The sequence below is a fragment of the Falco rusticolus genome, chromosome 20 (assembly GCF_015220075.1).
Source record: "Falco rusticolus isolate bFalRus1 chromosome 20, bFalRus1.pri, whole genome shotgun sequence".
NCBI lineage: Eukaryota > Metazoa > Chordata > Aves > Falconiformes > Falconidae > Falco > Falco rusticolus.
The window spans coordinates 1,971,893-1,998,774 of NC_051206.1; the positions used below are offsets into that span (position 1 = coordinate 1,971,893).

A 26,882-nucleotide genomic window follows, 5' to 3' on the forward strand; every position below is an offset into this window, starting at 1 on the left:
GACGGACACGTGACGCCCGCTGGAAAAGCCAAACCTTCCGCTGGGGAGAGGTCGAGGCCTTGGCGCTGGCCAGCTTGACCGCAGCACGGCTGTAAGGACTAGTCCTTAATATTTTCCAAGGATAAAACTCCCAGGAAAGCTAATGCAAGACCACACATGCCTGGAATCAGAGATGTCCGCACTTACATCTCCCTTGCACAGAAGGCAGCTGGCTCCAGCCCAGCCCTCTGCCCACTGCAGCCGACTCCGTACGCCACAGGGAGAAATGCATTTATCTAGTCTGTCAACAGCAACGCCAACCCCCCCAGAACTCCAAAGACAACTGGCAGAACAAATTTTTGCCTCTCTAGCTCATGTCACACATCCAAGGACCAGCAACAACCCCAGGGCCCCAACCCTGGCAGCTCCAACACTTCCAGAAAGCCTCACAGCATCCCGAAAACCAGGCTCCACGTCCTACTAGGTACGCGTTGTAACTCCTAAAACACTTGAGTGAACGTTCATGTTAATTATTTAAAATCCACGTAAACACCCGTTTTATTTTTAGATTGTCTTTAAACCTTTTTATTAACCAATAAGGAAAATGAGATTTGTTCAATTAAAATATAACGGCCGTTACTTAGGAGAAAAAAGGCCAAAGCCCATCATGCAACTAAAAAAAAAAAAACAAAAAACAGTCCAGGCCCATAAAAGTCAGGGGAGGACAGAAAAAAAAAAAGAGGGAATATTGATAAGAAAGACTTCTTAAGTGTCTCTCTTCTCCTTAATTTTCCTTTAAACAACTTTGATAGGTCCCTTGTTCAAGAGCTTGTTAGTTTGGTTTCCCTGGTGCCTTTTTCTAATCCTGCTCAGGCAGTCCCAGCATACGAGCACGCTAAATGGTCCTTATTTCTCAGCTTTGTGATTCCAGAAAGCATCCCATGAAACCACAGCGAGCACTGGAGATCTAAACATTTGCAAATGACATTTTCATACGGTTATGTGCTGCCTGCTTTTCTAAATGGCAGCAAAAGCTAAAGACTAATGTGAAAAGGGCACATTTATTATTATTTTTATTGCAGTAGCCTTCAGAGGCCCCAGCGGAGACCCAGGTACACAGGCCCAGGAGCAGAAAGTTATGCTCAGGCCCGTCCCACAGGAGTTTGGACAGTAAATTAAAACAAAAGGCAAAAGGGGAAACCGAAGCAGAAGGGGGGAAGCAATTTGGTCAGACATGGATGCGAGCGCTGGAGCCAGACCCCTGGCTCCCAGGCCAGCGCTCCCCAAAGGAACAACGCCGCTTCCCAACTGTAGGCCTTTTCTCTTTAAGTACAAACGGAAAAACTGACAACTTTTGCTGTTAGAGATACTCCACAAAGCTCATATTTTCTTGTAGGTTTGAAAGAAGAGGTGAGATTTCAGCGAGAGGAGTACAGACCAACTTTGGAAAATTATTTTCTCTCAACTTTCTGGATGACATAAGGGGTATTTAAGAGAAAAGAGCTATCATCTGCTTCAATATGATGAAATAAATACCAACAGCTTGGGACAGGTTGTATTACTTTGTTAATTCATTTGCACGTAATTTAGTAGAGACTGAAATAAGCCGCATACACGGTTGGGATGTGCATTACTGAAGCAGATGGATTCTTTGTGTGGGGGAATTTAGTGTTCCAGACTGTCAGCTCCAGGACAGAAATCCTCTCAGTAGCCACCACGCAGGTACAACAGCTGGGCCAGCCCCTCCACAGAGCGTTTCAATCCTGAGGTGGAAGGAATAATTGAGTGTCTTGATTCATACAACCATAGAATGGTGTAGGTTGGAGAGGACTTTAAAACCCACCCAGTGCCACCCCCGCCAGGGGCAGGGACCCCTCCCACCAGCCCAGGGTGCCCCCAGCCCCGTCCAGCCGGGCCCTGGGCACTGCCAGGGATGGGGCACCCACAGCTGCTCTGGGCAGCCCGGGCCAGCCCCTCGCCGCCCTCACAGCACAGAATTTCTCCTAAAATCTCACCTAAGCCTGCCCTGTTCCAGTTAAAAGCCGTTCCCCCCCGTCCTGTCCCCCCACGCCCTTGCACACAGCCCCCCTCCAGCTTTCTTGCAGCCCCTTCAGGTGCTGGGGGGCTGCTCTAAGGTCCCCCCGGAGCCTCCTCTTCTCCAGGCTGCACCACCCCAGCTCTCCCAGCCTGCCTGCACCGCAGAGGTGTCCAGCCCTCTGAGCATCCTCGTGGCCTCCTCTGGACTCGCTCCCACAGGTCCGTGTCCTTCTGGCGCTGGGACCCCAGAGCTGGACGCAGTGCTGCAGGGGGGGGTCCCATCAGAGCAGAGCAGAGGGAAGAATCGATTTGTGGCACATCTTGTCACACTACTAAAGTGCTGCTTCTGCTCTGGACTATTTCTGCAAGTTTTACTTCTTTTTTGTCGTTGTGATCCCATGGATCAGAAACTCACCAATCTAGGTGCACCACAAATGCAGAAAAGTGTTTCCACTCATCCTTTTGGAAACTGCTTGAGAATTACTAAGCTCTTTCCACATAGGCCAGAACACCACGGAGCACTGACTCCTTGCATCTGCAGTTAATGTAGCTGGATTTAAACTGACAAACTGGAGGTAAGATCTGATACAGACTGCCTAGTGGCAGTCTCTCCTGCCTGTCAGATTACATTCACAGAGATGCGCTCAGCACTGATCCTGCTCCGCTTCTTGGCATGTTTCCCAGGTCCAGCTGCCACGTCCCCCCACAGCCCAGGTGCTGATGCTCCAGCCAGGGATGCTCCAGCCAGGCCGAACAGAGCTGTTGATAAATAGTTTTACCAACCCATACCATGTCCTGTGCATCACACACAGTCACGCCCGTGAGGACATCTTCAGTGGGGAGCGGATCACCCTGACACACACTCCAGTTATGGAAGGGGTTGAGTGTTTTCCACCAGGCTCCGAATTCTCTCAAATCCTACGTTTTTTACTAGAAAGCAGTGACGACTCAACAGTGACAATTAAAGCCAATACTGTCCCTCTCTGCCTGATACTTTGTTCCTGTTCAGCTATTTTGCTGTGCCACGATGACACTTTCATGAGTTGACCACACGACACTCAGCAGTTGGCACACACTCATACTCCCCATCGGCATTACAAAGAGGATTTCGAGGTCTTTCTGTAATTTTGGAATGGAGGAATGGCACATTCCAACGTTCACTTCTAGGCTTCGTTTCCATAAATACTTCTTGTGTCCCATTTCTGCTACTGTACATACACATAAAACTACAATTCTGTGATAAGCCTGTTCTGAAAGAGTTCAAACCAAGGGGAAGAGTATGTCTCTCCTGGGTAGCTCATTCTTCGGATCTGGGGAGGAGTACGCAGATAATCCCCTCGTTGGCACGTTTCACCGGTCACCGTGGTGTGCGTGTTAAGAGGATTCTCCCGCACGCATGCTGCCTGGGTACCCGAAGGCATGGCTGAGCAGGAGAGACCTGGCTTTACACCAAAGGCAACGGTCAGTGAAGCCCTGAGCACGTTCATGTGTGTTAATTAAAGCGAGTCAGGGGTGGTCTGAAGTCTTCAGTCATCCCCGTGGTTAATGGAAAACCCAGAGGACCGGACAGACGCGATGCCATTTCACACCTACCCCTGATGCCTACCGGACTGCGCGCTCCAAACGCTCCCAGACATTAATTCATCTGTCTGCTAAATGGATCCCTCACGACAAAGGCAGAAACCATACTGTTAGGATAATGAATCCGAATGGTGTGCTAAACCGAGCCGTGGTAAATCTGAATTTCCCAAATGCTTCTGAAGAAAGACAGCAATACAGTGTGGCTCCACACATGTCCTGGAAGAGATTATATTCCAGAGAACAAAGTTATTTTCTGGTAAATTTTGTACAATACGAGTTCTAAAATGGGAATCGGACTAGAGATACTGGGCATCTGGATGGCTTAAAGAGAAAACTTAGTTTAAACTGGGTAAGTCCTGATCCTGTTGTCTATCTACATGGTTAAAGCCGTTACACAGCATTTTGGCTCCAACAGGATTCTGTACATGAGAAAGGAGATTATGAAAATCAAATTTATAGGCCAAATGTCTGGTTAGTAGTACAAGAGGAAAAAGTTGTGGAAAGACACTGAAACCTTCTACCTCAGTCACTGAACTGAAAACCACAAGTAGGTCCTGTGCAGACGGGCCCTGCTGGCTGTGAGACCCCTACACCTCACTGCATGGTGGGTCCCCAGCTGGGAACAGGGGGCTAAACCCACCTAGTGCCAAAACAATGCTTTGTATGCGGTGTATCAGAGTACGGTTTGGGTTGGAAGGGACCTTAAAGCCCACCCAGTGCCACCCCCCGCCAGGGGCAGGGACCCCTCCCACCAGCCCAGGGTGCCCCCAGCCCCGTCCAGCCGGGCCCTGGGCACTGCCAGGGATGGGGCACCCACAGCTGCTCTGGGCAGCCCGGGCCAGCCCCTCGCCGCCCTCACAGCACAGAATTCCTTCCCAATATCTCACCTAAGTCTACCCTCTGAGTTTAAAACCATTCCCCCTTGCCCATGGCCACAGGCCCTGCTAAAAAGTCTGTCCCCATCTCGCTAAGCCTTGTACCAGCTGAGCAGGAACCTCAACAGTGAAAGGAGGGAGGGAGAAAAGAGCAGTGAGCATGAACAGTCCTTTTCACCGTATCCTGGTGATGGGGGAAGGCATCTGAGCCCAGAGCACACTGTTCCTCAGCTCAGCTACAAGGTCACGCTAACGTAGCAATGGTCTTAATTGGACTAGGACTGCCCCGTGTCATGCTAGCTCAGAGCACACCGAGTGAGCTCAGCTTTGTCTCCGCTTGCCTGTGCAGACCTGCACTTAATAAAATTGAAGGACAATTTGATTACAATTTTAAAGTATTTTTACAGGCTGTTTAGGCAGCTGGTTCACTGTAGCAGGAACAGTTTAAACGTATATACAGCATCTGGAATAAGGGGGGTCAAAGTCAGCAGAGCCTCTTTGATGCTGCACTACAATAAATATAATTGATTGCTAAGAAAAGCGAAAATGGGAGGAAAATCATGATCAAACTTTTCATGGGTAAAGTAGTTTTTTGCTAGAAAATATAAGATAGCCTTGTAAAACAGGAAGAGGGAAATATCACTTCAAACTGCCTTTATAAAAGATAAAACCGGACAGCAACAGAGCAGCAGCAGCCTTTTCTAAGGATCCTCACTGTAAAAAAATCTGGCAAGTTCAAGGACCTTCCTTGAAGAAATCGGCTGAGGCTCAGAGGTAGGTAAAAAGACATGCCAAATAAAAAAACAGGGGGGAAGGAAGAAAAGAAACGCTTCAGATGATAAAACATCAAACGGATGAAGAAGTTGAAATAAAATAATATTTAAAAAAAATCAAAACTGACTCATTGGAAGGAAGACAGGTGGCAAGCCAAGCTCCTAACAGCTCTCTGTTTGATATTCATGCTGTTGTCTGATTCAAAGATGATGATGAAATAGTCCCAGCCAACTGCTTTTAAAGGAAACAAAGCAAACCTTGCATCCACATAATTAGCAATCAACACAAGGAGAGAGGAAAAATATTTCAGTGCCTACCTGAAAGAAAAAGAATATTGCAGTGCTCTGAAGCAAAGCCACAGCCTGGTGCACAGGGGTAAGCTCGCCATAAACAGGGGCTTTCAATGCGAACACAATATATTGATTCAGTAAACATAAGTGGAGAGAAAAAGCTGGTTTATTTTTTTTCTTTCCCTGATTTTGAAAGGTCTGTAAAGACTCCGGAATTCAAAGAACGGATGGCGCATGCTATCTGTGTGTATATATACATATATCCGTATATAACTGACGCACACCACACCGTGCGCTTTGCTCTTCTCTAAAAACAGCTACTCACAAGCGGGGCATTTTGGGCAAGAACTACTTCACTCAAATCGTTTCTGTCACTGAAGAAAACACCATTATCGTGTTTCTTCTCCTTGGGAGAGGACTGACGGTCTCACAGGTGCACTGCTTCTGTCGTTTCAAGTTCTAACACTTCCAGAACTTTCCTATTTTATTTTTTTTTTTTTTACCTTTATTCCTATTTACCTTTCCAGGACTGTAGGGAAATCGAGTCTCAGTGCAGGAGTTGCCTTTTCCACACAAATCTGCCTTGCTCTGATTTATGCAGTAAACTGGACCTCCGTCACGGCTGCCATACAATAGGTGTAATACCATACACGCAGGCAAACATTTTCAGAAGTCTCTTAGATCTTCCATGTGCTTTGGGATGTTTCACACCGGTACGCGCCTCTGGGGAGCCTGAGCCCTCATTGCCCGTCCACCTGCCCCTGCAGAACGGCACCTTTGCTGCAAACAGTCTCTTTGGTACGAAGGTGCCCCAAAGGCACGTAACTTCACAACCTGTAGTAAGGCACGTCCGTTTCCACACTAAGGGGGCAGGCAGCGAGCCTGCTGGCTCCAACAAGGCCAGTCACATCACACAGCTGTGTTTAAGAAGTCCTGAATGATGCAGAATATCCAAAATGAGACCTCTAGAAAGGAGCTGGCTTTTTAAAACGCCGTCTTCCAGCTGGGAACGGGCGAACTGACAGGTCCCATAGCCTTTACTTTTAACCTCAGCATCAAATATGAACAATTATAAACCGCGTTTTGTTCACTGAGTGTTTCAACCTAATTTCCCTGAACCAGTGAACTGCTTTTTCTGTGAAGTAGACATTAGTTTTCTGAGGGTTTTATTAGCTTTATGACTACAGCTCATTTGAGTATGCTTCAGATCTGGCATGCATTTGTAAATAGCTTATCAAGTATTAATAAATAATTAATATGCACTGTAAGAAATTCTCAGAAATCACATGTGACCTCTTATTTATGTGCTTACTCTATATTAAAATTCATCAATGATTAACTAGTACTTTCTAAGCCTCTCACAAAATGTACACATAGTGACTAATTAATGGCTATATTAAGTTTGAAATATGGCTAACCCAAACCCTGTCTTACCTGCCCACCCAGTGGAGATTCAAAAGCACAACCAGCAGAGTGAGTTGTAAAAAAACAGTATTTTTTTAAAAAAAAAAAAAAACAACCAAACCAAAAAACACTAAAGGGAAAAAGTTGGGGTTTTTCCATTGAAACATATTTTCCTTTGGTTTCGGGTTTTTTTTAGAGCCTTCATCGGCAAAGAGGCCTTCATGTAACTCAACAGGAGTTTAGAAGCATAATTTCAAGTATGTCAGTGAAAGAAAATATTCATGTGCTAATTTAGCTTCACACCCTTGATAATAAGCACACAAGAAAACTTAAATATCACCATTATTATGCTCCTAAGAATCAAGGTTTAGAGGCTGGAGAAGCAGGCAAGAAACCCCGTGATACCGGCCCAGGTGGCCAGCAGCATCCTGGCTGCGTCAGCAATAGCGTGGCCAGCAGGACCAGGGCAGTGACCGTCCCCCAGTACCTGGCACTGGTGTGGCCGCCCCTCGAACCCTGGGTTCAGGTTTGGGCTCCGCACCAAGACACGGAGGTGCTGGAGCGCGGCCAGAGCCGGGCAGCGGCGCTGGGGCAGGGGCTGGAGCACCAGCCTGATGGGGGGCGGCTGGGGGGGGTCAGCCTGGGGAAAAGGGGGCTCAGGGGGGACCTTCTCGCTCCCTACAGCTCCCTGAAAGGGGGGTGGAGGCAGGGGGGGGGCGGTCTCTGCTCCCAGGTTACAAGTGGAAGGATGAGGAAGCGGCCCCAGGTTGTGCCAGGGGAGGTTCAGGCTGGATGTCGGGAACAATTCCTGCCCCACAGGGTTGTCCGGCACCGGGACGGGCTGCCCAGGGACGTGGTGGAGTCACCACCCTGGAGGTGTCCGAAAGCCGTGTCGATGTGGCGCCTGGGGACGTGGGTTAGTGGGGGCCGTGGCAGCGCTGGGCTAACGGTGGCACTCGATGGTCTTAAAGGTCCTTCCCAACCTCAACGATTCCATGATTTCAGTTCTTAAATGGAACACACTTCAAAACTGGTCTCCAGGCCCCTTACTCCCTGTTCCTCAGCTCTCCACAACAGGGATAAACCATTAGTGCAGGTTACATTAAAAGCTTTTTGAAAATACCACCAAAATTCTTTCGCATCACAACGTTCCACAAGAGCATTACTTTTGGAAATAAAAATTAGTAACAGGATGAAAATAATTTTGAAAAGCAATGCTGGATGTTCCGAACATACAAAAGCTGGCCCATGTATTTGCTGCATCTGCATTTACACTCCCACAAATACCTGTACGCAAACCTGTAAGCTTTGCACATCGACGGGGTAGCGTGCGGGACCTTCCCACAAAACAGGCAGGTTTGTAAGACGTTTGCCAAAAAGCTCGAAGTACAAACCCCAGACATATACAACCAGGCCATTATACGTAAGTCATTTTCACCGGTGACAAAAACTTGCACTTAAGCCTTGAAGTACTATCACAAGGTATTACAAAATGTATGTGAAATAGTTTATGAAATGTGTATTCTTTTACTACTACAGTCAAGCGGAACCATTAAGAAGCTTCTACAGAATCTTGCTGCTGAAAATTTTGTAGGTAGAACTATACATAGAAATGAAAAAAAATTTCTACTTGAACAGTCAAGAGCCTAATTTACTACATACTTACTAACTGGCCCACAACACTACTCAAAGCTATGAATGTCGCTGGAAGTCTCTCCAGCTCTCTCCATTAACTGCCCACTTACAATCTTCCCTATGTCTTCAGTTTCTGTATGGCTGTTGTCATGGTCAATACCCTGACCTGGAGACCCTGTAGCCAGTGTGACACTGTGGTCAGCATGGTCACCTTCTCCAAGGCCAAATTTAACCTCTTTACGTCTTTTCCTTATGTGCCTTTCTCACATGTAACCGTTTGTGCTGTATCCCAACACTGCCAGAGTCCCTGGACAATATTCCTGCTTGAATTAGGAGGTCATATAGCTGTGCCTGTGACCCAGTGGCAGTCTACTCACTGCTTCCTACAGACTCGTAGAAATTCCAGTGAACGTCTCTCTGTTTTTTTAACTCTTGCTCATCCCATCTCTGAAGGAAGCTCTACTGTGCCCATCACCCGAATATTTGATCGCTGGATCAATACCTGAAGGCCAGAGCAAGTATTGTCTTGATCATGAAGTCACTAGGATCATCTTCATTCTTAAGAAGATACTTTATGTGCAAAATCATAAACCTCAATGCCACACTTGTCACTTTGACAAACTGCTTGCCTTAAAGAATTGTCTTTATTACTTTCCTGATCTTGAATTAGACGTCCAGAGCAGCCATATATATAAGGCACGCATCAGCTTTCTCATCTGCTGCTTTTCTTTAAGACGTGCACATACACACCAGTGTGTATATATAGTGTAAAACATCTCCCGCTGTTAACAACCTGCTTAACCACAGCGTTGAGATTTATCAGTGATGCTTTCAAACCTTGGGTCTGCGCCTTTACTAATCCCGACACCAGAGGACCTCTGCTCACTCAAGAAAGGTGCTTTAACACAGAAAGGGGCATTATTTGACCGAGCCTGCTTTTAACATCCGTCTTCCCTTCCCTTTCCAGCTGTTGGCTTGCTGCGGAGCGGGTGCCAGGGCTGTGGTCGCGGGGCTGTGCGGCGACACGGAGCACGGCTCAGCAGAGGGGACAGAACTTGCACCCAGAGGCACAGGCTGCGGGCAGAACCGCTGGCCCAACACATGCCCTGCTCAGGAAAGGTGGGAGAAGAAAAATATGCCGGTGTATCAATAAAAACAAGAGCATTTCAAAAAACCAACAAGAATTAAAAAAAAATAGGGGGGAGGGGGAATGTTGGCAGGCTGCAGGGAGGGTGTGAAGAGAAATCCAAGTAATCCAATTCAGTAACAGGAAAGTAAAGCACCTCAAATAATAACCTTGTTGCTAACAGTAAAAGTAATGCCTTTAAACATAAAGAAAATAATGCAACTCCAGGTCATAAATGAAGCCACTGCTCTTTTATACAGACACACACATATATATACGGGAATGAACGAGAGAAAAGCCTCTTTATTTCCTTTGAGCTGAACTCCGTTGTCCTGCTAGTTTTAACGAATATTTAATCCTGGCTTAAGACAGTGAACATGAAACAGTTAAACCATTCAAAGGCATTCTTTTATTTTTTTCTTTGAAATAGCAGGTAAGGTTAAAACTGTTCTGTGAATCCCGCTGCTGAAGGAAGGGAGTTAACACTTGCTAGGAATGAAAAGAAATCATTTCCATTTTTCCACTGGCATGTTTTCAAAGGGAATAATATTTTTTTCCCTTCAGGTCCTGGTATTTCTGCTTAGTGATGATCTAACACGCTGTTGTATCTAAACTAAAAGATAGATTGGAAACCCTTTCAGGTAAGGGTTTATTTTACAGTAACTGCCTGTGTCTATAGGATACCTCACAAAGCAGGACCTTAACCATGAACAGGAATTCTAACTACTGCTGTAATGAAAAGAGGTAGAAAGAAGTCAGCATATTTTACTCCTATCTTTAGCAGCCCTGTCTAAAATTGTCACTGATTTTTTTTTTTTTAAGTGAAAAAGGCATTTTCTATTCAGAAAGCATCCATAGGAAACATCTCTAAAGTTTTATCATGAATGGATAAGTACTTTAAAAAAAAAGAAAGAAAAAGAAAATTCTTGGGTTAGGGATAAGGCTGGCTGGTTGGGTTTTCTTCCTGAAAAATACCTTCAATTTCACTAGTTCAAGTTTTAATGAGGATATCAAAACACCAATAAATTTCTGGAAAACGAATGTTCACAAAAACTGCCTTTTTGCTGTCCTGCAATCATCTTCTCCCACCTCTGCTGTCCAGGGTATGACCTACAATTAAACTCATGATAAAAATTTAAGAAAATAAAACTTGAAATGCGAGCCGCAATTTTTATACAGACCTGCCAGCACCTAGGAAGAGAACATAAGCCTTATTCATCTCATTTTAGAGATGGCGAAAGAGAAGCATGAAGGACCTGAATTTGTACGCCCAAAATTCATCGTCAACCCCGTGGCAGAGGCTGAACAAAATCCAGGATGTGCAAATTCACCTCTTCCCTTGCAACGCTCTGGTAGTGAAGGAGGGCCTGGGAAACCTTACGCTCAGTATTTAACTGCTGGCCTCTGCTCCATCCCTATCCCTCGACCTCCTGCAGCGCACGCTACGGCTACGCCCCCTTCCACCCATCTCGCTCCCACTTCAGCCCTTCGCCTGCATCCTGCTGGCCCCCGACCCAATGACTTGATCATCATTTACGCGGGTCAGGAGATTTGCCCCGTGGGGATCTCTTGTAGTTGTAGGCTTCCCAGGAAACAAGCTAGGTGCTCCGAAGCTGCGCCTAAACGAGTGGGCGATCTCTAGGCAAGGTACCTAGCGCAGCGGTGCTACCCAACGCCTACCGGCTCGCGAAGGAAGGCCAACGACTGTATCACTGTCATCTGCTTTCAGAAGATGGCAACTGGTACTTTCCCCTCAATGTGCCAGTTTTTTAAATAAGACATGATGATCAAACTGTGCCAGAGAGACTGTAGGAGTTGCAAGCAAGAAAAAAATAACTGCCTAAAAATTAAGCCACTACGTATAATATATCCACTCAGATGCACACGATCCCAAGGATGTATATGCAAACATCTGATACGTCACACACATCCTTTATCTCTCACTTTTCAGAACCATAGGAATGGTTAATGCATGAAGTAACAGGAAATCCTAGGAAGATTATAGCACCTGTAAACAATAAAACAGGTTAAAAGACACCTAAGTCAGCTGAGTGCTAAACCTGACTTCCCAAACCAATCCAGAAAGCCAGCACCGAGAAGCAGCACACAATCCTTAAGGTGTAATTTAAGCAATGCTGAAAGCCAAGTAGAAGGTGGAAAGATACGTGCTTTAAGGAGAGAACAGCAGGAGGGATTGAGAGGGGGAGAAAGATCTGGGCACAGAAGCAGCTGAGAAATACTACAAGGTGGTTTCAAATGGAGCTTGATCCTGCGCGGCACGTCAGTCGTTCTTGACTGCTGAAGTAACCGAGAGCTGAGCTAGCCCCAGTGTTTTGCAAGTTACCACACTCTGACATCAACTTCCAATCCATCTTCAGCAGTTTATCATGCCAAATTAATGGGAGAAATAAAACCGGTACAAGTCCTGGACTAATCAATGCTTTTTCATTAATTACCTATAGCCGGAACATTTGTTAATTCTACAGAACAAGACAGACTTGGTATCTTTGACAAATGCCTTCATTTTTTTCCTCAGCTCAATTACCAAAATCCTGTATTTACAGGAGCTCTTGAATATACTTATTCTAGAATAATACCCATCCTTGAAGAGCCCGTTTTCTTATGGGTACGTAGCTAATTGCACAAGTCAGTAGCAATCATGTCCCAGCGCAACAGTTTATTACATCAAAACAATAAAATTCCATGTAGTTGGGGCCAACAAACCACCACATTCGGGGAGTAGGGGGTGAAAGCGCCTTTTTTTCAGTCTGTTTTAAAGCAAGCAAGCTAAAAAGGTCCTTTAGAGTGGGGCAGCAGATATGGAACAACTTGTTAAATGACACTGAATAATAAAGGAAACACAACTCTCAGAATTCACACCAATCTTAAAATGTAGTGACATAATATTGAGCTTTGTTTACAAACAGTGACTTCTGCATACACCCGTCTTTTGGTGATTTCCAAGTTAATGCGAACTTACAGCACGCTGCTCTAGCCGTGTGCTTTAAAAAGCATTTTGCAGTATGATAACCCACTGGTATTTTTAACGCCACTACCTGGAGACGGTTATCACTGTTCTCCACTGAAATAAACGTGGAGCTCGGCACAGACTTCAGTCTCTGCTTTTCTCCTCTAGGTCTGGGCACGCAGGAACAGCCGTTCCCGCAGGACAGCCCTGTGCGCAGCTCCAACACCGAGCAAAGCAGGAGCAGGAGCTGGAGATCAGCAGGTGCAGACCTAGTGGAAAATGGGGTGAAAGGAACAGGAGGAGGACGGATGTGCTGAAAATTCCTTACTTCAGCAGTTTGGATAAATACGTATTTTCCTACGATGATTCAATTAAAACGTAATCCTCTTGAAAGCCAGGAGTGGGGCTATTTCAGTCTGCAAGTCTCCACACGATTTTCTGTGGTTTTGTTTCTAAGCGCTCCTCACCGAGCTGGAGAACGCGCACAGAGATCCTCAGCCGTGTATCAAATATCAGATACATTGTCCTCTCCGATTAGCTTAATGTCATTGTGGAGAAAGGAATTATTTTAACAGCTGGACAAGTTATTTTTCACTGTAGAAGGTTATTAACCTTTGGAACAAATTATCAGAGAAGCGGTGTTTCCTCCGTGAGTCCTCCAGCGCCTCGCCGGAGGCGCTTTTTAGTCAAAATAAACTATTGGTTTTATGAAGAGCGTAACTTTGTGCAGTTGTGTGGCCCTGGATATACAAGAAGGCGAAGCAGATGGCTAACGGCCTCTTCTCCACTTCAAATTTTATATGCATATGAGGATAAAATATCCCCCCTCCAATCTTACTAGACACGAGAGGTAGTGAAATACGCAGCGTTATGCCTACCTTTTACTTACAACCTAGGTGGAAAACTCACTGAAGCGACGTTAATTCTAGTCCCTCATCTGTTACTGGAAAGCAAAGTCTAGACCTTGTTCTCAAAAGCTAACGTAATAAATGTTTGGGAGCTAATCATAAATAGAAATAGGTTAATCAATTCCTCAGATTGTCAAAGCTTCATGCACACTGGGACTCTTAATATATTCAACAAAGAAAAGGCAGCAAATACCCATAGATTTTGTTTTCAAATAAAAATTTCTAACAATTCAAAATTGCCAGTGGGTTGCTTCCTCCTTTGATTCGTACAATTTTTGTTCCAACTGCAGAAATGCACAAACTGCCTTCATTTCCCCATTTCACTTTGCATGTGACATTGATGTGGCTTTTTAAGACAGAAGCCTAACATACGATTTAAAGACTCTGGTTTAAAAAAAAAAAAAAAAAAAAGATAATGCTGGGGGAAGAAATGGCTCAGAAATTTACATTAAAATCATGCCATTTCACTGCGCTGCAGAAAACTACTGGGACAAGGGAGCACCTGAGTAGCTGTAAGTCAGTCTCTGTTGCATCTGAATATAGTATAGACATTTTAAAAGAACTAAATAGGCATGTGCTAATGCCACACCAAGACAAAGCAGACCACTTCAGCCTGCCTTTTATGCTAGGAACAAAACACTCTCAGTAGGAGTCCCTTAAGGCTCCCGACAATACTTTTTTCTTTCATGCTAAAGCAGTAGCTAAAGCCCCAACCCTATTCTGTTAGCCACCATGTAGGAAAAGAGCGAAAGGCAATCCTCCCCAGCTGACCCTCGGTGTAAGTAGATGGGAGGGCAAAGACTACAAGACAGGAGACATTTTCAAAGATTTAAGGATTGGTTTCAATGCCCAAATTCTAATGAAAGTCAATGTGACCTTGCTTTCCTTTTTTTCTTTTGAAGTATGACAGTTAGTAATGAAATGATCTCTCCCAGCTCACGCCATAAATGAACAGCAGAGTTTAGAATGATTCCTAAACCTTGTGGCCTCCTGCCGTAGTGGACTGGTGGATCACCTTGCTTTCCAGGTTCACAAGGAGGAAGGACAGCCTCCAGCCTTGGAAAGAAAGGCTGAGTTTCCCATGTAGGAGCTCTCTCCTATATGTTCTTGAATCTCATCTAACTCTGGATTAAGCCAGTCAGCAGGACACATCTCTACACTCAAGAGCTCCAGTTAAGTGGTACGGTGTCTTTGTACAACTGGAAGAGCGCGGAGGATCCAGAGAAGCAGATTAAGATCTAGCGTTAGGTTCTCCCAGAAATTAGAGCAGTAAACAGTATGCAGACCTACATTAAAGGGGAGCAATGCATAACTGCCTTATGGGATTATACGTACTGCAAGCCTGAGGATGTTCCCACTGACATCATTTCTACCTGGTTCTCATGCACGTGGGACGGAGCTGCTCTGAAGCTAGGGGAGATTAGAAGTCGAGGAGAGCGCTTTGTACAAATTCTTGGTCAGCTTCGTTACTTGTAGGGGTTTTTTTTCCTTCTTGGTACGAAGAATGAAAAGAACTGTAATCAGAGTTTTTTTCCAAGCAATGTGTAGGTTTATTAAGTCCTTCCGCAGGTACAGCACAGCAATTACACCCCTTCCCAGGGGAAGGCCCACCACGTGGGAGCAAGAGAGGAAAACGATGTTAAGACGACTGAAGCTTCTATTTCCACACTCTTTTCCATAAGACACGGAAATAAAGTTATTACTAAAATGTATTAGGATTTGTTCTGTGTGTTCCAATACACTTGTTTGCATGTGTGTATACACACAGACACGGAACATCTGCCCTGACCTTCAGTACTCCTTAATACACATTCTGTTAAATTAAACGGATAATGATGACCCAGAAAAATAATTTCTCTCATCTTCAACATAATGTGAGAAGTGCGTGGTAATTAACTAGCCTTTAAGAATGACACTGTCGATTATTTCAGGACAATCAAATAATAGCAGAGGGATAGTCTGAATGGGAAGGACTGTGTCAGATGTACAGTTTAAACAATAGCTGTTTTGCCTGTCATTCATCCCAAATTACTGCAGGAGGGGGGAAAGAGAAACTATTTATAACCTGCCAGTCTCAAGAAACCACAATTATGATGATTTAATTAACACATGGAGAGGCTTCAGGCAATCACATTGTTCTAAATTTAAGAAGTAGCACATTTCAGGCCCAAGATGATTTAGAACATTAACAAATGCTAGTTGAACCAGGGCAAGAATTTGATGGCCTTGTTGGTTCCTTTTAAAGCATCCATCACGGCACAAAGATAATCCAAATGGATGTGTTAGTGAAAGATGAGAGCAGTGAAGAATCATCTGGGGTTTCAGAGGCCATCACACAGAAGCAGCTGATTTTTAATGAGAACTGAGTTTGAAAATGAACGAAAACACACAAGTCAAGTCCATTCATCAAAGACACTCCATGCATCGGGAAGTCTGGGAAAAAAATTGAGTTTGGGTGTACGAGAGTGCAAGACACTAAGAGTAAGACTGACCTTCCCACGGAGAACTTGCAGCTCGCTCAGTGCCAAGCAGGTCTGTCCTTGGCCTGATGCCCAGGAATGAGTTTCAACCTGTGCACACTGCAGTCACAGAACATGGCTTGGCCTTTTCACTCCACAAGACTGAGTTGGAGTCATCCAATAAACAGAAGAAGATTGTCAAAGGTTTCTTAAAACCTGGATTGCAGTAGTCACTGGTCAGCTCATCACCTGCCAGTAAATTGCTCTTCACGTCTCCATTTCCCTTTTCTATGTTTACATTACCTGCTGTGTCCTTTTCTCCCAGGCACCCACCGATTCCTTCAATACTTTCATATGGTGATTAAATTTGGGAGTTATCAGCTGCTACCCAAACACACTCACAGTAATAACACTCCTGTTACACCCAGCTTACCTTTCTTGGCTTTCTATCGCCTGCTTCTGAACTGGATTAAAATGCAAGTAACATCCAGGAAAAGCCTACTTCTTCCATACACACAAAAAAAACTTGGCCAGAGTTTACAAAGAAAAAAAAAAACACCATGAACCTTCTGCTTTAAAACTGGTTCTTTCATTGCTTGTCAAAAACTGGAGATTGAGACTGCTTTTCCTACAGTGTATATTTACACCCCTATGCAGCTGGGAGCAGTGCGCGCACCCCCAGCGCTGAATGTATCACAACATCTTCGTATACGACGTAATTACTAAGCCGTGCCTGTTGCGACGAAGGCCATGCCATGTTCCCACAACACATTTCATACAAAGTGACTTAAAAACCATCTGCTGCTTCTCCTGAGGTAAAGCTTTTGCAGTGCAGTTGAAGTGTTCAGACAGAAAATACTAAGTACTTTTATATGACAAAAGAACTTACAAAATTTGGTACCAAAGTCAAGACTGAGGTCGGTCTTCCCCATTTAGGACTTCACATAACCAAAACACACACTTCTACAAGCACAAAACATCAGCAATCCACCTTTGATCATAAACAAACCGATCAGGCTACTCTTCCCTGTAGGCTAAGATCAGAAATATTATTTTTCTTTTTATTGTTGTGTATTTCAGAGGAAAGTGAATAACATGGTGATGGTGAGAGACAAGGGAAAAAAAAAAAAAAAAAAGAACCTTCATAGCAAAGAGCTGTTGCATAAGATTGTGATGTACGTGATGCAGGAAGAAAGAATTAGGATAATGTTACTTATCTGACGAATTTTGGGAACTACAGGTAAGAAGTACTATGCAAAAAAGTCCTTGCCTTTTTGTCACATACAGGAGAGAAAACAAAGAAGGGAAGTTCAAGCATCCTCGCAAAGTCCCGGCATTTTCTGTAGGAAGTTGCCCAGGGCCAGAGACACAGCCTTGGACCACAGAGCTTTCAGGAAAGACTCTCTGGCTTGCTGGCGTCCATGAACTTCTCCCATTCTAGCCAAGTATCTTTAAATATATCTAAAGAACCCCCAAAAATACATCTATACTTGAACTAAGAAACAGAGGTAGAGATTTTGCTGCAGCTAAAATATACCCCAGATGGTGAGAGATTATAGATGATCAGCATTTTCTGCCCTTTCTTGCAGGTAGAACAATTCCCATTCGAGTGCCCATGGCAACTGATGACTAATAGGTCTAAGAGGAAGAGCTTTCGATTTCCTTGCGACTTAAAAAGGCAAAGAGAAAACAAATGCACTGGGCCAAGCAGCCAATATGCCCATAACGTCACGCCATCCCTTCGCCTCATACTCTGGCTGCTAACAAAGCTGGGATTTTGCAGCTGGGTACAGAGATGGCAGCTCCGCGGAAATACCTCGGAATTGATCCAGTCATCTTGTGGAGATGGAAAGATCTACAAGCAATCTAAGCTTATTTGGCTGCAAAACAGGCAGATGTGATCAAAGCTGATTAGTGTCAAAAATGTTTACTGCTGCAGCCCATCTGCGGCCAGCCCTAAAATACCTAAATCGAAACGACCAAATACCAGGATATTAGTGGCACTATAAACACAAATCGCACAGGCACGTTTCTAACATGGAGAGCACGGGAGAGGGCTGCACACCTCTTCTGTATGCCCAGCAGCTCGTGCCAGCGACGCAGCGATGTCCTGGAGGTGACAGGAGGACCAGCCCATCCCAATGGAAGTAACCCACCTGCCCAGTCGGGATCCAACCTGCAGTCCCAACAGCTGGGAAACCTGCGGGCTCTTCTCCCGGGGCAGACTGCCTGCCACAGGAGGGTGTGTCTGGGAGCATCGCTCTCAAGAAGCAGAGTAAAGCAGCACGTGCACAGCGCTGGACAGTGCCAGGACCCAGCCAGCTGTGCGCTGTAACGGTGTCTGGGTTGTTGGGGTGACAGCCTTCACGTCAACAGTCAGGTCAACTCTATTATTCTGGAGGAGAGTTTGAGGAACTTTTCCAGCAGCGGGATACTTACTAATAAGACTGCTTGCCCCTTTTAGTGTGCTTTTTGAGGGCGCTTTTTTTTTTTTTTTTTTTTTTTTTTTTGGGGGGGGGGGGGTGTTAAAGAAAAAAAAAACCAAATGAATCCACAGATCTCTTTGACGCTACCCTTCTCCCTCCTTGCATGAACTACCATAATGCACTAAAATAGATCCTTTTCTCCTCCCTAAAATACTGGCAGCAGACATCATAGAATGGTCTGGGCTAGGAGGGACCTTAAAGCCCACCCAGTGCCACCCCCCGCCACGGGCAGGGACCCCTCCCACCAGCCCAGGGTGCCCCCAGCCCCGTCCAGCCGGGCCCTGGGCACTGCCAGGGATGGGGCACCCACAGCTGCTCTGGGCAGCCCGGGCCAGCCCCTCGCCGCCCTCACAGCACAGAATTTCTCCTAAAATCTCACCTAAGCCTGCCCTGTTCCAGTTAAAAGCCGTTCCCCCCCGTCCTGTCCCCCCACGCCCTTGCACACAGCCCCCCTCCAGCTTTCTTGCAGCCCCTTCAGGTGCTGGGGGGCTGCTCTAAGGTCCCCCCGGAGCCTCCTCTTCTCCAGGCTGCACCACCCCAGCTCTCCCAGCCTGCCTGCACCGCAGAGGTGTCCAGCCCCCTGAGCATCCTCGTGGCCTCCTCTGGACATCACAGAGTTTGAGCAAAAGCAGAAGAAGGGGTGAGAGAAAGGAAAAGAGATGGAGAGGGCAAACCACATCTGTCACAATTCCAGCGATGCAGGAATCCTTCAGAGGGCCTGAGCAACAAGTATAATAGGAACACAAGTATTGTCTCTTGTGCAAAGGTTTTATAATGCAGCGTCCTCTCCCCTTGAGTAGTCCTCACTGTGCATAACTCAAACCATGGAGTTTCTAGAAAGAGGCAAAATTAGGGGAAGTAGAAAAAGAGGTGATGAGAAGGCAGGGAGGATGATAGTCAATCAGTTACCCGCCCGGCTGGACATCGTGTTTGAGACTATGAATCCTCAGGGCAATTTCAGAGTTCTGTTAATTAACTGTCAGCCTCTGGATGAGACCTAGTGGAGCAAATGTGATGCCCGAGATGTGGTTAGGGAAGTTCCCAAGCCTAAGGGGACAGAAATCTGGGAGACATGGGCTCAGCTTCTTCCTTTGCCACTGATTATCTGCATTGTCTCAGAGCAGATCACTGTCAAGGTCTCAGCAGCACCTGTATCGCAAGGTCAAATTTCAGACAAGCTAACGTCTCACCCAGGCACCCGAATAAGGACTGAGTAAGATGTTCAGAAGTGTTCAGCATCCTTCTGCAGCTTCCTTTGCAAATTTACAACCAGTGTCTCATTTGCTGCTGATGCACAGCTGGCTGAGTTCTTCCGGAAATACGGCCAGTCATTTTGGTGATATCTTTGGGAAATCTCACACTTTACAAGTGCTGAGCCCAGGAAAATTTGCCCCTGTGCATTTACTGCTACATCACTAGCACTTGTACGGCACAACTTTCTGTCTATTGACATTCTACTTGCAATAACAAGTACGCAATGCTAACTAAGGCTCTGAATGTTAACAAACACAATTTTCTACCTTTGGTCCTAATCCTGAAGACGTTTCTGAAATTTACCTTCTCCTCAAACCTCTCACTGGCCCCGTGCCTAAAAGATTTCACCTCTGAGCCACTTCTGACATATTTCTTCCAGATATACTGCACTGAGGAAAAGCGCCATCAGCTTAGCCTTTGCTTACTCTCCCAGTACAAACACAGAGCTTATGACAGAGTTTCATTAGATTGATTCACCCTTCAGTTTACAACTCAAGCAAGAATTTAGGGTCGATCTATAATCACAGAGAGGTGGAGAGAGGCAGGGTGAGAAAGAGCCATAGCACAGAAGGATGAAAAGAAAGCTGAATTAACAATGTCCATCCCACCATGTGACAAAACAGTCATTGGAAAGAACCACACCACTCTGGCCCTAAAATGAGGACAGTAGGCTACCTAATTACCAATTGCTGCTTCCCATACTCCTCACCCACCATCTCCCATATTCTTCTCTTTGTAATGCACCACATATGGGGAATCACCTTCCTCCTGCATTCCTCCAAGCTCTGATGAGCTTACACCTCTGCCATGAAGTCCTTGCCCAGTATTCCTTGTAAAAATGTAATGCTGATGACCAAAGGAAATACGATCACTGCTCCCACCAGGAAAAGAAAATTTCTGCCAGTCATTGAACGATTTCTCTCAAGAGCTGGCAGCACCACATAAGCTCATGCTTAGCCCCTGGCAGCCCTTCTGAAGTTGGGTTACAGAGCCACAAAAACCCTCGCAGAACTGGAACCTCTAAATTAAACACTATCAAGATGGAGAGTATTCTTTTTTTTCCTTTTTGCATCTTGTTCAAAACAACACAGCAATGGTATTTATTAAATAAATGAACAGCAGCATGACAACACTCCCCTTTAAATTGGGCTCAAAAGGAGGGGGCCAACAGTAGCTCACCAAGCCTGCATATGTTGCGTTCCTTTATCAATCTATTTCTTCCCACTGGCAAGAGGGGAGGAAGCAGAACTCAAAGTGAACGTAATTTTGTGTGACTGATTTAGCATGTACGAATACAAGTGACAACTGCCCTGGTTTTCACTCCAATGGAAACCACGGGAGCCTCAACAGCAGAGATGTAGTTGCACGTGAACAGGTGGGCTTGTTGGTAAACGCTGGGGTACGGTTAGAAATTGAGAAGCGAAAGTGTAAAAAGGAACCTCACAGGGTCTGTGTCGATCGTCTCTCAAAGGGCTTCACATCTGCTGTGCTCAGTTAACACAGAAAAGATGTTCACTTGTTTGGTTGGTTGTTGTTTGTTTTGTAACTGCCAGCCTGAGAAATGGGAGATGAATAACCTTCCACTAGAAAGAAGGAAACATTTTTGTAGCAATGTTCTGTCTCCGTATATACCTTCACAGTGTGCTATATACAGATATTTTGTGTGTGATACGTATGAAAGGCATACTATTATAGCTTGGTTTATGAAATTACTTTTTATGGCTCCCAGATCTTCAGCAAATGTACAAATAAATATGAAAGCGAGAGGGAGTAAGATGCACATGCACAAAGCAAAGCAAATACCAAAATGAGATAGCAGCAGTCTGCTAACTGGATAGTGAGAGCCAAAATCATAAGCATCCAGTTATTTTAGAAACGCATGCCAATAGACTAAATAGAATACCATAGGCCAGGTGTCAGTGATTATAATCCCACTGATGCCAAGAGAGTTGCTCCCATTTACAGCAAGCCTGACTTTGGCTCTCTCTCTGTAGTACAAGAAATAATTCATAAAGCATGGGCTCGAAAAAGCAGCCGTACAAACCGTACCTGCAACTCCCCTGCTTGCAGCGCGAGGACCCAGCGCAGGGCAGCTCTCGCACGCCTGTGTTGCGGTGCTACAGGCTAGAAATCTCCCTGAATTTAAAACAGTAACAAACACCACCCCTGCTCACGTGTGTAGCAGCTGGGGGCAAAAAAAAAAAGCACCTGCACAAATACCTAAGCATGTTATTTCAAGGCCAGTTCCGCCATGGAAAACAAGTGGTTTATGGATGAGATGAGCTGGATACTTCTAAAACCAAAACGATCACTGTGCACGCAATAGGCATGCGCACACGACCTTGGGCCACACTCAGAAACCATCCGTTATCACCCAGCTACCTGCGACAGAGGATGCTCAGGCATCCTTCCCAGGTCAAAACGGAATGAAACCATTCTTTCCTTCCTGAACGACACATGATTTTCGGACCCGTTAGCTGCTTACAGGCGTGCACATAGGTGGACACGCGAAAGCAGACAATTGCTTGAATAATTGTACTAAAAGAAGTGAAACTGGTAAACTTGATGCATTGTGAAAGCCTGCCTGCCTTCGTTTTGATAACCAGAGGCTCTTCTCCCCTCTAAGTGGTCCTCTTGGGGAGGAGCCTCAGCGCCAGTGGGAATGAGCAAGTCAGAGCAACAGCAGGATGGGCCTGAACTCTGTCTCACTTGTACAAAATCATAGTTTTCCCAGAAGTGTGTACATCTGGGTGAATTAGCAAATAATGAGATGTTCCATTTTCTTCCCCCGCCCCCCCCCCCCCCCCCAAATATAAAACCTTTCCCCTGCCGAGACACTACGAGGTATTTTTTTCTTACCATTTTTAAGTACGGTACAGTGCATATCTATCCTTTTACAAGTGGAACCTTGTAGCTATGGAGACGAAGAACGTTAAATCCAAGCTGAAGATAGTATTTCAGCGGGGGCTTATGGTTGCTACATGTGTCTTCAATGGTCTGCTGTTCTCTGTCTCCTGAAGTCTTCTGTGCTAATAGCCGCTGCACGCTAAGTCCCCATGCAAACAAACACAGAGCATCCTACCTCCTACCAGCTGCAGCCCAGGACGACACTGTCGTGGTCAGTACAGTCTCACTGATTTACACCACAACCGAGAAATCCCACAGACAACATGATAAACAGCTTGAGTCCGGCGAAGTGGCGCATCAGCTTAACCTGGACAGAGCAGTGGAATAAAATTGCTCTGGGACTGCAACAGCACCTGGAAACCAGGCGAGCTGGGGTCCCCTTGTGTTTAATGCTGTGCGTGACAGTCCACACCCATGTGAAGACACTGCCACGTTGACCTTCTGTTACTAGACCTTACAGGACTCTTCAACTTTTTATTTATCTGCCATAACCCAAATGATCTGAAACTCAGTCTCCCAAACAGCAGCACATACTCCCCATCTTCTGTGCACTAGGATCCTGATCCAAATTCCATTACAGATTATGGTTTCATTACACGGACTTTCAGTTATGGCATGCAGATTCAGCTGTCTCCCATATCATCTTGGTGTAAATTAAACAGCATTTTATTCAAGCTAACGAAACTTCAGCGGTGTTACACTTGAGCATGAAGAGGAGACAGCCTTTCAGGTCAAATTAATGCTCCTTGTGACAGCCAGTGAAAATTCAAAATACCTTTGTTAGCATCACTTACTTTAAACTTATCCTGCTAACAGGAAAAAAAACCCAAACCTAACCTTCATCCACGTGATATGGGTAGAAATGACAAGGCTATGACAGGTTGTTTTCTTTTTTTAAGACAACCCTGCTCCAGAAAAAGCAACCCCAAAACATACACTACTTTTTTTTTTTTTTTTTTGCTTTTTCTTAGCTCTGTGGTCTGAAATCAGCTAGGGATATTTCAGGTGCCAGATATGAAAGATCTTCAAGATGCCCCATTGTCAGAAAGTGAAAACATCCACTTTCAAAAAATCAGGATCCCCGAACTGCAGCCGGCACAACACTGCTCATCCTCACACGCCTTTCGTACCACCTGGCTGCCAAAGGCATTGCTCAAAATCTACCGTGGGCCAACCCAGCCTGCATACACGGATACAAATACGTTTCAATGGGCACATTAAGCACTTTTAGGTAGGATGTCCACAACCGAGGAAGCAAAATCAACCACGGTCCCCTAATACCACATCGTGCAGGATTAAGTAACGAGTACTGAAATGTAATTGCGCAAATCCTCCTTACCAGCTATAAATAAGCCAGGGCATTCACAAGGAAAAACGTTTCTTACATACACATTGAGTCATTGACAATACAGCAATGAAAAAATACGGTATTTTCTTGCCAAAGCTGAACAACAGACAAAAGAAGCACTGTCATAGCTTTTCCTATTCCTATTTCCCATGTTGCTGAGTCAAAATCGTAACGCGGCTTAAGCGTGCGGAACTACGAACTCCAGTAGAGTTGTCTCTCAAGCTAAGCCTTCGCTGATCACTGAAATGAAATTAAAGAAACCCAAGAATCCCTCTCTCCCAACCCAGATAGCTGCCAACGTACTGTTGGCCCGCGGCCTTGACAAGGCTCAAGGGGAGAAGAGCGAGCGAGGCGGCTGTACGGGCCGGGGGCTCCCGGAGAACAAGCGCCTGACCCACAGCTCGTGCTGCACTCCCGTCCCCCCCGGTGTACTCCCGAATCAGACAGAAAATGCAAAAAAACTTCGGTGTTGTTTTTACACAGGCCATAAGCCCCTCAAGATTTGACGTCGGGTTGGGGGTAAAGCAGCTTCCATATTTATTCTTAAAACAGAAAAGTCTCTTTAGCTCCTCTGTTCCTACCCATGCATTAAAAACCGGATTCTCTTGTAGCCACTGCTAATAACACAGGTGCAGCACCTAGAGGACAATGACACTCTAGATGCCTTTATCACAGTTGTTTACTTCAACCAAACCCATTTTTTTTATAAGTCTGAATTATTCAAAGTAATCACCGCCACTTCCCTGACCGTTGTTATTTAATGAGATAACCTTTCATACTGAAGCAAACCCAAAAGCAAAAAAAAAAAAAAAAATTTAAAAAAAAATCTCATTAATTTTTCTAGTGTTTAGAGACACCTCAAGAGCTTCAAACATTTACCTCTCCTTCCCAGCAGCTGAAATGGTTTTAGGAGGATCATGGTTCATACCTCACATTCCCTGGAGCCAGAGATGGTATACGTGCAGGGCCCAGATCCATTAACCGATACATCCATGGTCTCAGAGTTTGTTGGCTTGTAGTCCACGTAATACTCCTGTAAAGGGGAGTTCATTTGCCTTTCAGACTCTCGGGCCTTTTTCCTGCGCCTCTTCATGAGCGTGTGCTGCTGGAGCTGTTTCATGCTGGCTGGGTAGCGCTTCCACGACACGTAGATAACCAACAAAATCATGGCCACGGAAAGAAAGAGGGCCACGCTCCCAGCGATAATTTTGTGAAAGGAAACGTGCTCGTACTCGGGTTCCACTCCAGGCGTTGGGAGGTCTGCGGAAGGGCTTGGCATAACAGAAGTTGGCTGATTGCTTTCAAGTTTGGAAACGGTGGGCTTAGGAATGAAGACGGGTCTCTGGGGGGTTTTGGGTGCCTGGTATGATCTTTCAGTAACCACCACCTGGATTTCAGCACAGATATTATATGTCTCCACGGCATCGCTCACTTTCTCACCCTGGATGTGTTTAGGGCCTGCACATATCATAGTGCTTTCTTTATTTCCCTTGAAATTCTTAAGCCAAGTAAACAGAGGGCAAATGCTTCGAGTACATTCCCACATATTTCCGGACAGAGTGATGGAGATGAGCGAGATCCACGTATTGATGGTCTCCTGAGAGATGTTGGTGAGTTTGTTGGAATCCAGGTTCAGCTTTTGCAGGTTGGGGAGGCACTGGAAGGTTCCAGGCTCTACCCCTGTAATGTCATTTCCTGATAAATCCAAGTTGTGCAAGGAACTCCAAGTCCACGTTAAACCTTGGCTAATAGACCGGATCCTATTCCACTGCAAATAAATCGAGCGGAGGTTGAAGAGGCGTGGAAAGTGGGCAAAATTGATCTTAGAAAACTGGTTGTGCTCCAAGTGGAGCTCTGTCAACTTCAAAAGGCCAGCGAAAGCGTTACGGGATAAGCTCCGCAGGCGGTTGTAGCCCAAATCCAGGAAGTCAAGGTTTCGGCAGTCTTGGAAAACTCGGATCGGCACGGTTTTCAGCGAGTTAGACCGCAAATGCAAGATCAAGAGTTTACGAAGGCCCTTGAACTGCTCAGACTGCAGCACCTGCAACTTGTTGTAAGAGAGGTCCAGATTGCGGAGGTTGGGGACTGGGTGAAACGTTTTGTTGTGCAGATGGGTAATTTTGTTGGAGCTCAGAATTAATTCCTTCAGCCTGCGGATCCCCTGAAACGCATCCTCATCCACGGAGCTGATGTAATTATGGTCAAGATAAAGCCATATGAGCTGATTCAGGCCCGCAAACTGATTTGATTTAAGCTTCTGAATGCTGTTGTACCGTAACGATAAGCCTTGAGACCCTCCAGAAATATTCTGAGGGATGTCTCTGAATGCATGGGATTCGCAGTACACAATCTTGCCATCGCATCTGCAGTTCTTGGGGCAAGCTCGCTGAGCCCCCGCAAGCATAACAAACAGCACCATAGGAAGTAGCACTAACAACACACTCATGCCTCTCAGCTGCTTAATTAAATGGAAACCTACAATATTAAAAAGAAAACAAATGTGCATTGTAAAGCTATTAAAACAAATTGCCAACAGATTACTACCGTCAATGGGGTTTCTAATAAAGCCTTAGCGAAGCAGTGGATTTTGGAGACAACCTGTTTGCCTCCTGTCTCACGCTTTCTGTTGTGTAAATTCCTGTCCTTTGAGTTCCTGGCTTGCCATCTCTCCTAGCCACACCATCACCAGTACTACTCTTGTTATTCAATTACTTTTGTGTGATTTATGATCCCTCAGGAGGACCAAGAGCCTGTTCCCTATTCGCTTTTCTCCTGTACATCATCTCTCAGTGTAGCTGGTATATCCTTATCGCTAGATGCTGAGGTTTTAACAATAAACATATTTGTCAAG

At 45.4% G+C, this 26,882-nt stretch overlaps 1 protein-coding gene across 3 annotated transcripts in view; it reads right to left on the reverse strand.

Annotated features, from left to right (window-relative positions):
• Positions 1 to 26,882, reverse strand: part of LRRTM4 (leucine rich repeat transmembrane neuronal 4) — a 223,799-nt gene that overhangs the window by 194,482 nt on the left and 2,435 nt on the right. For 2 of the 3 annotated variants that reach the window (XM_037371732.1, XM_037371731.1), the window contains one exon: positions 24,960 to 26,506. In XM_037371732.1, the coding sequence (XP_037227629.1) occupies positions 24,960 to 26,506 (1,547 nt within the window). Of the gene's footprint in view, positions 1 to 24,910; positions 26,507 to 26,882 lie in introns of all 3 variants that reach the window. The other variant, XM_037371733.1, reaches the window with a different exon arrangement.